This window comes from Pantherophis guttatus, chromosome 2 (assembly GCF_059756535.1).
Source record: "Pantherophis guttatus breed Tessera chromosome 2, ASM5975653v1, whole genome shotgun sequence".
Classification (NCBI taxonomy): Eukaryota; Metazoa; Chordata; class Lepidosauria; order Squamata; family Colubridae; genus Pantherophis; species Pantherophis guttatus.
Window position 1 is genome coordinate 195273793 of NC_142064.1, and position 12390 is coordinate 195286182.

The 12390-nt window shown below is 36.6% G+C and overlaps 1 protein-coding gene across 1 annotated transcript in view; it reads right to left on the minus strand.

The window, feature by feature from the left end:
- The window catches only part of COL23A1 (collagen type XXIII alpha 1 chain), a 284794-nt gene that overhangs the window by 88221 nt on the left and 184183 nt on the right, over positions 1–12390 (minus strand). Inside the window, exon 4 of the mRNA XM_087887485.1 lies at positions 3320–3426. Within this exon, the coding sequence (XP_087743611.1) occupies positions 3320–3426 (107 nt within the window). The remainder of the gene's footprint in view (positions 1–3319; positions 3427–12390) is intronic.

Genomic DNA, 12390 nt, shown 5'->3' on the forward strand with positions numbered 1-12390 from the left:
TGCGACCTATGCTTACCCATCAACTCCTTTGCAGTGTAGGTATGCGTCAATCCTTACATGTAGCTGCAGACTAGTCTAAATCAAACAGAACAAGGAAGGAGCAACAACATTGTCTCAATAAACCAAATTAAGTGAATAGTCAAAGTGTTTTACTTACCTGGGTATTTTCAATTGAGAGGGAATAACCTTTCTTTGTTTGCCTAACCACTAGAGAGTTTAAAGGAACTTTCTCAGGCCATACATATAAGCCTTGGAAAGAAAATGTGTTTTTTAAGAGAAAATAAGTTAATTTTATAGACTTTTTCTGGGAGGAAAAAGCTCCTTTGCAATTCTAATATTGCCTTTCTAATATCTAATATAACTAATTCATGGGGCAAAAATAGAAAAATAAATCTTACCTAAATAGTCAAATATAGAAAGTAAAAACTGAAATTACTGAAGAAATATAATTGCCTCACAGTTGCAAAAGAATTTTAATATGCAGCTCCATGTGGGGGGAAATGGTATTTTAATCCAAAACTACTATTTCTACTTTTGAAACTGAATTCAGTAAGTATATTTTAAATTTTATTTGTTTACTGATATTTTAGTTTCATTATACCAACCAGTTAATGAGGCAAATTACAAAACTACTTAAAATTATACCATTCAGAATTAGTTGACTGATGTATAGCCAAATATTCCTTAAATAATTGATTCATAAATTTCATTGTCAATTTAAATGAAAATATGGCATCAACAAAGATATTAGCCTTTATCATTTTTCCTTCTTTTGATCCATAAATTTCATGAAAGTAGTTATTTCTTTTTATATTGTTTGGTATGATTAATATTCAAGATAAAGCAACAAACTGCTTTCCAAATTGAGTCCTTTGGCAATTCAATACAGGAAATAAGAAAATCTGAACACATACAACATCTCTATTGGTCCAAAAGGGCCTGAGAAGAACATTAAAATGTCACATTTTGTACAGTGTCTACATCATTTCACAAGGTTTTCCACATTCTACACCATTTAAAATTGTACGTCTCCTTTAAATTTTAAAATTGAATTGAATTTTCATATTTTGTAATTAAATTTCCAATAGATTTCATATTTGAAATTCATATTACAATTTAATAGAAAAACATTTTTCAAAGATCCAGGGTAGCACATGTTAAATCTTCCTTTCATTATTATTACTCATGTTAAATCTTCCTTTCATTATTACGCCTACAGGAAACTTGAGATACCACTTGAGAGCCACTTATTTCATATTTATTTGTAAATTCCGTGAAAAGCCTACTTATAGGTAAGATGACTGGGATATGCCAACAGCCTCTGCATTAACTTGATGGCAGTACAGCTAGTTCTCAGTTATAACAGTTTGCTTAGTGATTGTTTGAAGTTACAACAGCAGTGAAAAAAGTGACTTATGACTATTTTTCACACTTACAACCATTGCAGCATCTCCCTGGTTACATGATCAAAATTCAGACACTTGGCAAGTGAGTCATATTTATAATGATTGCAGTGTCCTGGGGTCCTGCCTAGATTGGCTAACACACCTGGATGATAAACTGGTCTTGCCTTATTATACCAATAGGATTGAAGCAAGTTCTCCAGATTCTCATTCCCTTTGTATTGCAACCTGAGCATCTTTCTGCAACCTGAAAAGACTAAGGATATGATGTTTGCTAAGTGAGGAAGATAAAATAGGTGGCAAGTTGTTTAAATAGTTTAAGAACTGGCTTAAGGAAGGCATGTTCTACATATGTATCTGAGAATACTCAGAGAAGTATCATTGCCTTCTACCCTTCATCACACAACTGGCAGACAAACAGTACTTCACTGTACTTAACAACATTTAAAGCAAAAAGTGCAGTTCAGCTACTCTTTAGTTACCACCAACCTATCAGAACTATAACCCGCTAGGAAAGGTTTGATCTAAATTTTTGAAAACCATTTTACTATTTATTTATTTTTTTGGCAGATGCAGTCTTGTTTTGCCCTTAAATCTCCAGGATAGATTTTAATTGATCTAGAAGAAGACCATGAACAGAAAGCTTCATTCATATTGCTGTACCCAGAATTTGTAGCTGCAATGTCATTTAACTACAGCAAGACAACATTTTAGCAATAGATTAAAACCACAGAAAAAAAAGCATTGAATCTCATATCTAGCAGTCACCAGCAAACGTTGCATTGTCAACTGATAACATCTGGAGTTTGAATGTGGCACCTACCATGATCCTAGAGCAAGAGTGGTGGACTAGCTCTAGTAATCTGGTGGTTTTTTCCAAGTTAATTGGATATGAGATCCTACTGGTGAAATTGGGCTCTAGGGATTAGATACTCATAATATGAGTTTGTGGATTAAAAATCAGTTTAAGTCAAATCAATCGGCTAATCAAATATATACCCTTGTAGCTTTGGATAAATTTACAATGTAAAAAATAAAATATTAAACTTGCTACTGAAGTAGAACATTGGGCTTCTTTCCACGGGAAAAAGAAGAGACAGGCCTATATAGGCCTATACAGGCCTTACAGATGAATATTTAAGATACTTCTGTATAGGCCTTCCTTGGCAATGAAGAATTGTTTGCAGGCCGTCCGATGAGATACAGATTGTCATCTTCCGTGACACTGGGAATCTGCCCATTTTCTTTTTCAATGTCCAAAGACATTGCTACATGAATCAAGACATAGTAATCTAATATATTATTATGGTGATTTTCAATTTCCTTCCATATTTCTTTTTGTTAATGCAAAAATGTAGCAAATTTAAAAAGAAATAACAGATGTATGAGGGAAAGTGAAGTGAGGATTAGACCATTATCTGCTGCAACGTATTTACAAGGTGCATTCAAAGTGACAAAAGTTGTTCATTCCTCTGGACAACCACAGGATGTATGTAATCTGCATTTCTAGTAATTATTTCTCAAAGGTTTGGAGACTGAAAGGCAGCAAGGCAATTTAACATTTATGAAAATAATAACAGCAGAACAAGGATATTTTTTAAAAAAGTTGAGATCAACAACAAAAAAGCTCATTCTTAAAAGAAAAAAAAGGCTTTTACTAAGTTCAAAATGGCACAAAACCTTTTAGGCAAAGAAATAAATAACTACTTTTTCCTCTTTTACTATTTCCCTACGAGAGAGAGAGAGAGAGAGAGAGAGAGAGAGAGAGGGAGGGAGGGAGGGAGGCAGAGAGAGAGAAAGAGAAAGAGAAAGAGAAAGAGAAAGAAAGAGAAAGAAAAAGAGAAAGAGAAAGAAAGAAAAAGAGAAAGAGCGAAAGAGAAAACAGCATCTGGTACCAATTTCTGGACCAGGCACACCTCTACTGAAAGGCCTGTTCTTGTGAAATGAGACAGAAAGGAAAATAAATGCCTTAACTTTGTTGACTCGTGACCAAGAGTAATGTCAATGTTACTTACTGGAGGACCTGAAAAACAAAACATAATACATTGGTTATTAATTACATGGGACAAACAAGCTAAAATTATTATAATACAAAGCATTAATTTTGAAGTTTTAGTATAACAACTATTAAATGGTAATGTAATGTCATGCTATTATATTATGGAATTTTAACAAATCTGGAATTAGAAAAGAAGCATTGCCTTCTTAAAAGAAAAAAATAAACCAAACCAAACCAAATTACAGTGCAAATTTATTTAATTGGAATAATATCAAAGTCAAATTAATATTTGTCCATTGTCTAAGATTTAAGGCTTCCATTAAAATAGGAATAGCTATTGAAGTAGTTATACCACCCTTGATAACTGAATATTATTTCTTTTTTAAAAACTTTTTATTAAAAAGAATAACCATACTAAAAGATAATGCAAACTAAAATCAGAAAGAAAAGAAATACTAAGTGCAGAAAGAAAAAAAAAAAAGAAAAGAGATAGGAAAAAGAATATGCAAAGAATATGTAAATTATTTATATATCTTACATCTATGTAAAGAAGTGACTTCCAATCTTCCTTGAAACAAGTACAGGAGAATGTAATATCTTCCCTCCTCCATAAGATTATGTACATCTTTCTCCCATAACCTCCACCCCCTTATCTATTTCACAAATCCAAAAATATGTACACTGTATTTATTTATCATATTTTAAATTGCCTATCCCTATCATAGACCAACTTCACTTATTGCTGAACGAAAGGTAATATACCTAAAACATTAACTGTTAGGGAACAATTGTGGAAGAGGGCTATCATTATTCTGATCGTAATTGTGAGTTTTGTGGATGTGTTTAGTTGGCTGCTGCATGACATAGAATACTGGACCAGAGGGGCCCTTTTCTTGGTTGAACAGCCAAACAATACTACAATATAAAACAAAAGAAGACAATTCATGCCAAGGTAATCACACCAAAAACAGCATTCAACATAGCCATTGGGTTGGCTCCAATGCATTTCTGGGTCCCCCCATTCTATTGGCAAAACCATGATCTCAGGGTCTTTTGAAAACCCAGCAGAGTCAGCGCCAATCTACTCTCTGAGGAGATGATGTTCTTATGTCTTTACTTTAGGGGTGACCTGGACTGGATAAGGCTGTTGAAAGAACAGAACTCTGAACCACATTAGGTGGCCTTCCTACAGCCCTAATTGGAAATACATGGGATCTACTGGTATCAGTGACGAGATTCAAATTTTTTTTACTACTGATCCTGTGGGCGTGGCTTGGTGGGGGTGGCATTGCTTGGTGGGCGTGGCAGGGGAAAGGATACTATAAAATCTCCATTTGTCCCCCACTCCAGGGGAAGGTTACTGCAAAATCCCTATTTCCTCCCGATCAGCTGGGACTCGGGAGGCAGAGAATAGATGGGGGCGGAGCCAGTCAGAGGTGGTATTTACCAGTTCTCCAAACTACTCAAAATTTCCGCTATCGGTTCTCCAGAACTGGTCAGAACCTGCTGAATACCACCTCTGACTGGTATCCTTTGGAACTACCTTGAAACAAAGGATTCTTGCTCTAAGTAATTAAATTCCTATTCTGTATTCCATAGAAGCAATGTATAGTTTAATGTAATCTCTATGTTTTTTTTCCCTGTACCAAGAGAAAGCTAAAGCTGAACTGGAATTCATTCCTGTTCAAATACTGTAGTAATGAGAAAGGACAGTACAACTGATGGCCAATGATGCTGCCAAGGAGAAGGGTTCTTATATAGGATGCCTTATGTTTACAGATTAGAGCAGGGGTCTCCAACCTTGGCAATTTTAAGAGTTGTGGACTTCAATTCCCAGAATTCCTCAGCCAGCATTCCTGCTGGCTGAGGAATTCTGGGAGTTGAAGTCCACAACTCTTAAAGTTGCCAAGGTTGGAGACCCCTAGATTAGAGGAACTCCATCCTTCTCTCTTCCCTCTTTCTTTCATCTCAGTTCCTATTGTAGAATTTCTAGCAGGACCTTGGAACACGGGGAGAGAACAGAGCCATCATAAAAGAGATATGTCAGCCCCGGGGAATGGGAAAGTGCGAGAAAGAGACTCAGAATCATTCCCCTTAACCACACTACGGTGAACTGGAGAACTGCTTCAGCAAACAAGAGTCTGTTACTTTAGCCAAAAAAAAGAGACTTTCCCAGGAATCCAAATGCCAGCCTGCTAGATCTTGGCATTTTTCCCCTTCCAGAGGGAAGAGCAAGAGCATGGGAGAAAAAGAGAGTGTGTTTGTAGGAGAGAGACAGACCTTCGTCTGACTTTTTAAATAAGAGACCAGTGTAGTTCATGACAATCACTGTATTTTGAGACAGTGAATTGCACAGATTAATTAGGCAAAGTAATTTGAACTACTTTTTTTAACTACTGAATTTCATGGAATGATACAGGGAGAAAAGAGAGGATTGTTTTTCTTTCTATCCTCTTTTTACATAATGCGTATAATTTTATTCATCTCCCAATGTTTTTAACTAAAATTTCCCAAATACTGTGATCTTTCCTTCAAAGGAAGTTATTCCACTCTTTAATAAAACCGATTGCCTTTTTATGTACTTCTTTCAGCAGTAAGACGAACTTTGGGATCAAACTTTAGCTGCACCATAAAGATATTAAAATACTGTTTTATTTTTTTTATTTCTTTATTAAAGATCTCCTTGTCTTTATTTTAATACAATAAACTACATTAAGATATTCCCTCAAGAACCGCTGATAGCTCAAATACCATCAGCACTAATGTAAAATTAGAGATTTGATTATTCAAAGTGCATCATTTAATGCATGGTTACATTTAATTTACTTTCATGCATTAGATTTATATCCTACTTTTCCTCTATTTTAAGGTGGTATACTCTACTTCAGGGGTGGGTTCTACTTACCTTTACTACCGGTTTGCATCGTGCCCCCACATGTGCATGCGCGCTCGTGTACGCACTTGCTCTTCTACGCATGTGCAGAAGCTTTTGTGCATGCGCAGATCAACTTTGATGACATCCGGGTCAGTGGGCGGAGCTTCCTGCCGGTTTTACTACTGGTTCTTGCAAACTGGTCTGAACCAGGGGCAACCCACCACTGCTCTACTTCCATTTTTCTACGAACAACAGCCTGTGATGGAGGCTGGGCTGAGAGTGGCCCAAAGTCACTCAGGAGCTTCTGTGGCTAAAGATAGATTTGACTTTGGGCTTCCCCAGTCTTAATATAACATTACACCATGGTTGACTCTTCCTGACTGTCATTTACCAAGTTAATACTACTATGGGGAGATTTTTTAAAAAAAACATATTTACTGTGGTTCTTTGCCCTAAATAGTTAGATATCATCATCAGTTCATTCACAACTTACTTCTACCTCCCAAGAATATAGAAATAATTCAGAAAATCCCAATTTGGACTGATGGGCAAACTCATTATTCATGCCCAAACAAGCTTGACATTTATTCTGATTCTCTGCTTTCTGTACTTTGTTCAGTTACTGATACATAAATGGACCCATCAGGTCCACATTACTGCTTTCAACAATCCCTGAATATGAACTGCTGCTGGGCCTTTTTCTGTGGAGTTTAAAGGCAATGATATTAATTTTCATTATAAGGTTACAGTCTTAGAATGTCTCATCAGAAATAGATACCACAATATTCAATTGCTCTCACTATTTGCTAAGTTTATATATGCAGTAGCACCCACAGGAACTTGTTACTTTCATCAAAGTGATAAAAGCAGCACTATGCCATCATGTTGAAAGTTTTGCGCCTTTCAGACAAGTTTATGACATATATAAAAAGGGGAGGGGCTTGTGGTATGACACTCTTTTTGCACTTTGCATAGAGAACTGCAGCCAGAATCTATTCTGGACCATCATGCTATATGTGAAAGAACAAACATATGGATCAGAGGTGGGTTTCAGCAGGTTCTGATCAGTTCTGGAGAACCAGTAGCGGAAATTTTGAGTAGTTCGGAGAACCAGTAAATACCACCTCTGACTGGCCCTGCCCCCATTATTCTCTGCCTCCCAAATCCCAGCTGATCAGGAGGAAATGGGGATTTTGCAGTAACCTTCCCCTGGAGTGGGGAGGGAATGGAGATTTTACAGTATCCTTCTCCTGCCACGCCCACCAAACCACGCCAACCAAGCCATGCCACGCCCACATAACCAATAGTAAAATTTTTTGAATCCCACCACTGATTTGGGTCATGCAGAAACAAATGTACTGAGACTTGAAACTGAACAGAAAGCCACAGTATGATATGTCTGCAAGAAAAGCAGATGTTGGGCTCCATCAACAGAATATAGTTTTCAAATAGCAGGAATTAATTCTTTAGTTTTTTCCTGTGCTGTGTAGAGCTCTTCTTGAGTATTGTGGTCTGTTCTAGTCACCATGATGTTTTTAAGAAGGATTTGGACTAAGTGAAACAGTTTCAGCGAAGAACACTTGAGGCTAAACCGGTGAACCAAAATGGAATTTTATGAAAAAGACAATAAACACATTGAGAAAAGAAGACTATGGTCAAATATCCGAAAGGTGGTGAAGACCAGTTTTCCATCATTCTAGAATACAAGGCAAGAAATTATGAATTCAGATTATGGGAAGAAAGGTTCAAACTAGACATCAGAGGAAAACGTTTTAACTGTAAGAGCCATCTGGCTGTGGAATCAATTGCCTAGAATGGTGCAAGTTCTTCTTTTCTAAATATGCCAACCATCTGCCGGATACACTGTCATTTGGATTCTTATATTGAGCAAGAGGTTGTACTCAGTGGCCTTAATGACCTTTCTTACACTATGATGTCTACACTTTTAGGATTACAGGTTAGACCTCTCCCTGATGCACAATCATGCTCATTCCTATGGCTCTGTACTTGGAGTTTCAAATAGTAGAGTTATAGATTTAACAGAAACTTTTTAAAATATACCTAAACTGGCTCTTAGTCATGCAAAATAAAATGGAATATTTAGTGTTCCAACATTTTCCCTTTCATAATATTTCCAGAGAGTCTAGTCATATTAATTTCTTACAGAAAAATACTCTTTAAACATTGCTGTTCGCAAAACATCATAGTCTGTAAACAGTCCACTTCATTACAATGGTTTTTGATCTCTCCAAATCTTCTAGACTTTTGGGAAGACTATGCAAACAACAGAGGTGAGCATTTGGTCTGAAGAGACTAACAAATCCATGTTTTACTCCTATTTAAAAAGGCATTTTACACTCTTTTAAAAGCTTCTTCATGCTTCGTTTCCTATATGATTAATACCAGAAGGATTAAATATGGGAAAATGTGGGAAAAATTAAGGAAAAACTGAACTCCCTGAAAAACAATATAAAATGAAAAGCATGTTGTTTTGTTTCTGCAACTATCTTGAAACACTAAATCTGTTTTAAAGCTGTTTTAATTTTTGAAAAACAACTGAAACAATATATTACCAACATGAAAATATGAATAATGAGAGTAGTAATAGATTATGAAATCCTATGATTTCATTATGGCCTCTAGTATGACCATGTTCTGATGATGCAAAGCCACAACTTAGTGGTGTGTAAATCCTTGTGTGAGAAGCTAACCCCTGTTTCAATTACGCATTCAAATAAAGTTACTATGGAGACCAGCAATTTATTCAAGGCTGAAGTGATAACAACAGTCAAGGAATTGGGTAAAAAACAGTGTCTCTGAAAAATGGATATTTGCCTGAATGGTTTTACTTTTAACAGGAGCATACAGAAGAACTGTCAAAATCCAGTCCAAAGTTCATAGACTCAAGTCAGATTTGCCAGCCAGTCCAAAGGTCAGGATTTCAGGAATCATAATCAGAATTATAGGAATGGCACACTGGAGCAGGAGATCAGCCAGTTGCTTCCAATAAGGGATCATGGTCAGGGCTACCTCTTAAATCAGGCTGCAGGGACCTGTTTCTAAGCAAGAAGTTTACTCCCTTGCTTGGCAAGGAGCCTCATAGAACATCTCTGCTCTGCTCTTTTCTCCACTTGAGGGATGCGAAAATTGGGTGGATTTACATAATCCTCATCTGACTGTTCCTCCTGGTCAGATGATGCCTCCTTTAGTTCAGTCTTGTGTAATTCTTGACTTTGACTCTCCTGAAGCTGACATTCCAGAGAAACAGCTGGAGCAGCTTCTTCAGAATCAGATTCAGAGCTTGAGTCCTGGTCTGGGCCACGATAACCTTAAATGGGGCTATGATGGGCCTATTTTTCAAATTAATGATTACTTGTGTACAATTTAGCGATGGCATACATTTGATGGAGGTGGTAGAGTGAATGGAAGATGGTGTTCTTTCATAAGATCATAGTACTTTTGTACATTTAATGTAAAAGTGGAAGTTCAACTACTAGACTATAGCATTATTAACATAGAGAAAATTAAATATTTGGAAGGTCTAGATTTTCTTGTTGAAACTTTGCTGGATAATACTGTCTGCACTTCAAAGAAGCAGCTATATTTTGATTATGTTGTCAGTGTTGTTCTACTTGGAAAATGAAGATATGTAGGAGATGTAGGGAACCTGTAACACCAAGGATGTTGTTGATCTCTAGTTGATCTCATTAGTATTGGCAGAATATTCAGATTGATGAGAGTGTCTTGTAACAGTATCTAATGGTTTACCATTTCCCATAAAATGTGACTGGTGAAAAGCAGTTTGTAAAGAGTCAAAATCAGAGCATTCTCTCTTGACTGTTTATAACAATTAAAAAAAAAATTGCAGAACAATTTGAATACTTCTGACATTTACTTCTTTTTTGAAAAGAGGTTTTTTCCCCATACGTATTTCAAATTTTAGATGGTGAAAAGGGAATAGTTTTCATAAATTTAGAATGCTAAAATATTTTGGTCAGGAAAAGGCATAACCGAAAGAGCAAAAGAGAAGGGCAAAACTATATGCAATTTATATCAGAAAACTAATTCAGTTTTCTGTAGACTTCCTCTGTATAACTTTGGCTGTAGCTTTATACTCTGAACTGCACTTCAGGTGTTACAACATTTGGTATATTTTATTCATGCATTTGCTCTGAATTACCATCAATCCGGCAATGAGAAAATGCTGTATATGCACTCTGTTATGGAGGATGTTTTCTTAATTTTCTTTCTTAAAATTACAATTAACCCAGGGATACAGCTAAAGGATTTACTGGTTTTGCTGTCACTACTGGAGTAGAAAGAGGTCATTTAGGCCACTTTTCTTTTCAGGGCAGGAATACAAATTTAAACAATTTTCAGAAGATAGTTATCCAGGTTCTATTTGAATAGTTCCACCACTTTTTGGGCAATTAGTTGTACTATTGCTTTTACTTTTAGTAAGTTTTTTTCTCCTTAACATTCAGTTGGATTCTGGCTTCCTGTAACTTAAATTGATTATTCTGTATCCTTCACTTGGAAAGTATTGAAAAAAGATATTAATGTCACAGCTTTGGAAACATATAATTTACAATCTTTTTAATACTGCCAACATTAAATTGATTTTTCAGGAATTAAGAATGAGAAACTTGGTGCATCAGGAGGCATTCATATTTTTAAAATGAAGATGAAAATAATTGCAGAAAAATATTCTTTCTAGTAATTCCAATACCATTAGCAAATTACTAAAAGAAGTTATTCTGTAGCACTCCTAATAGAATTATGCTTCTTCCTTTCAAAACATATTTTTATGTATTATTAATAAATGAAAATGGCCAGAGGTGATGGTGGTGATTCTAATGCAGACTTTAAGGTACATTAGGAAATTATTATATCAGAAACATGCATATTATATTTTTATGCATGCATGACTCTATCTTTGTATACATCTAACATATACAAAGTTTAGAAACCTAGTAGAATGATATAGTAGAGAAGTGGGAACTAGGCAACGAATAAATTTGGAATGAGGTTCCTCATATCTACCATACTTTAGCAGGCTGGTCAAATGTGTGCTATGGGCATTCAATATTATGAAAAAACATGTTAAATAATAATTACATTGCAGGATCCAATCTGGGTCAGTCACCCGGTCGGTAACTTCTCATTGTTAGAAAAAAGCAGGGGTGAAATGCTCCCGGTTCGGACCGGATTGCCCGATCCGGTAGCGATGGCGGTGGGTGGTTCGGAGAACCGGTAGCAAAAATCCCTGCACCCCCCCACCATGCCCAGCTGAGCCGCACGATCATCAGAGGCTTTTAAAAGTAAAAAAAAGCCTCTGATAATCATGCGGCTCAGCTGGGATCATCAGAGGCTTTTCAAAGCATTTTTTCCTGCAACCTCTTGGCTAAAGAGGTGGTAAAAAAAATGCTTTGAAAAGTCTCTGGCCAGCTGATCGGCAGAGAGGTATTTTTTTAAAATACCTGCCTGATTGGCAGAGGCTTTTCAAAGCATTAAAAAAAAAATGCTTTGAAAAGTTAAAAAAAAAAGTTGGCCACGCCCACCCAATCACATTAACTCCCCCACCAAGCCACGCCCACAGAACAGGTAGTAACAAATTGTACATTTCACCCCTGGAAAAAGTTCCCTGAAGATGGGCTCCAGTATGAGTCCAAAAGCTCAGAAGACAGTGACTGACCCAGGTTGGATCCTGCAACATTATCTTGGGACACGTATATTTGCCTTCATTCGTAATAATTACATTGCTCTATGAAATCTTTTTTTTAAAATAAAAAATGGACTAAGGCAAATATAGGGAGTTCTGAAAGCATGAATTTGGACAGGATTGGGACTGATGGAATAAAAAATCAATCTCAATTTAGATTCGGAGAATCTAGATGGGGGAAGAGTCATTCTATCTAGAGCAGGGGTGTCAAACTTGATTTCATTGAGGGCTGCATCAGGATTATGTTTGACCTCGAGGGAGGGGTGGCATGGTATGGCTGGAATAGGCATGTCCAGGGGGCATGGCCAGCTTGACATCACTTGTTGAGGCCCTGTTTTCTGCCATGATGACCTCCTGCAGCCTTCTGCCAGTGAAACGGAGCTCGGGGGCG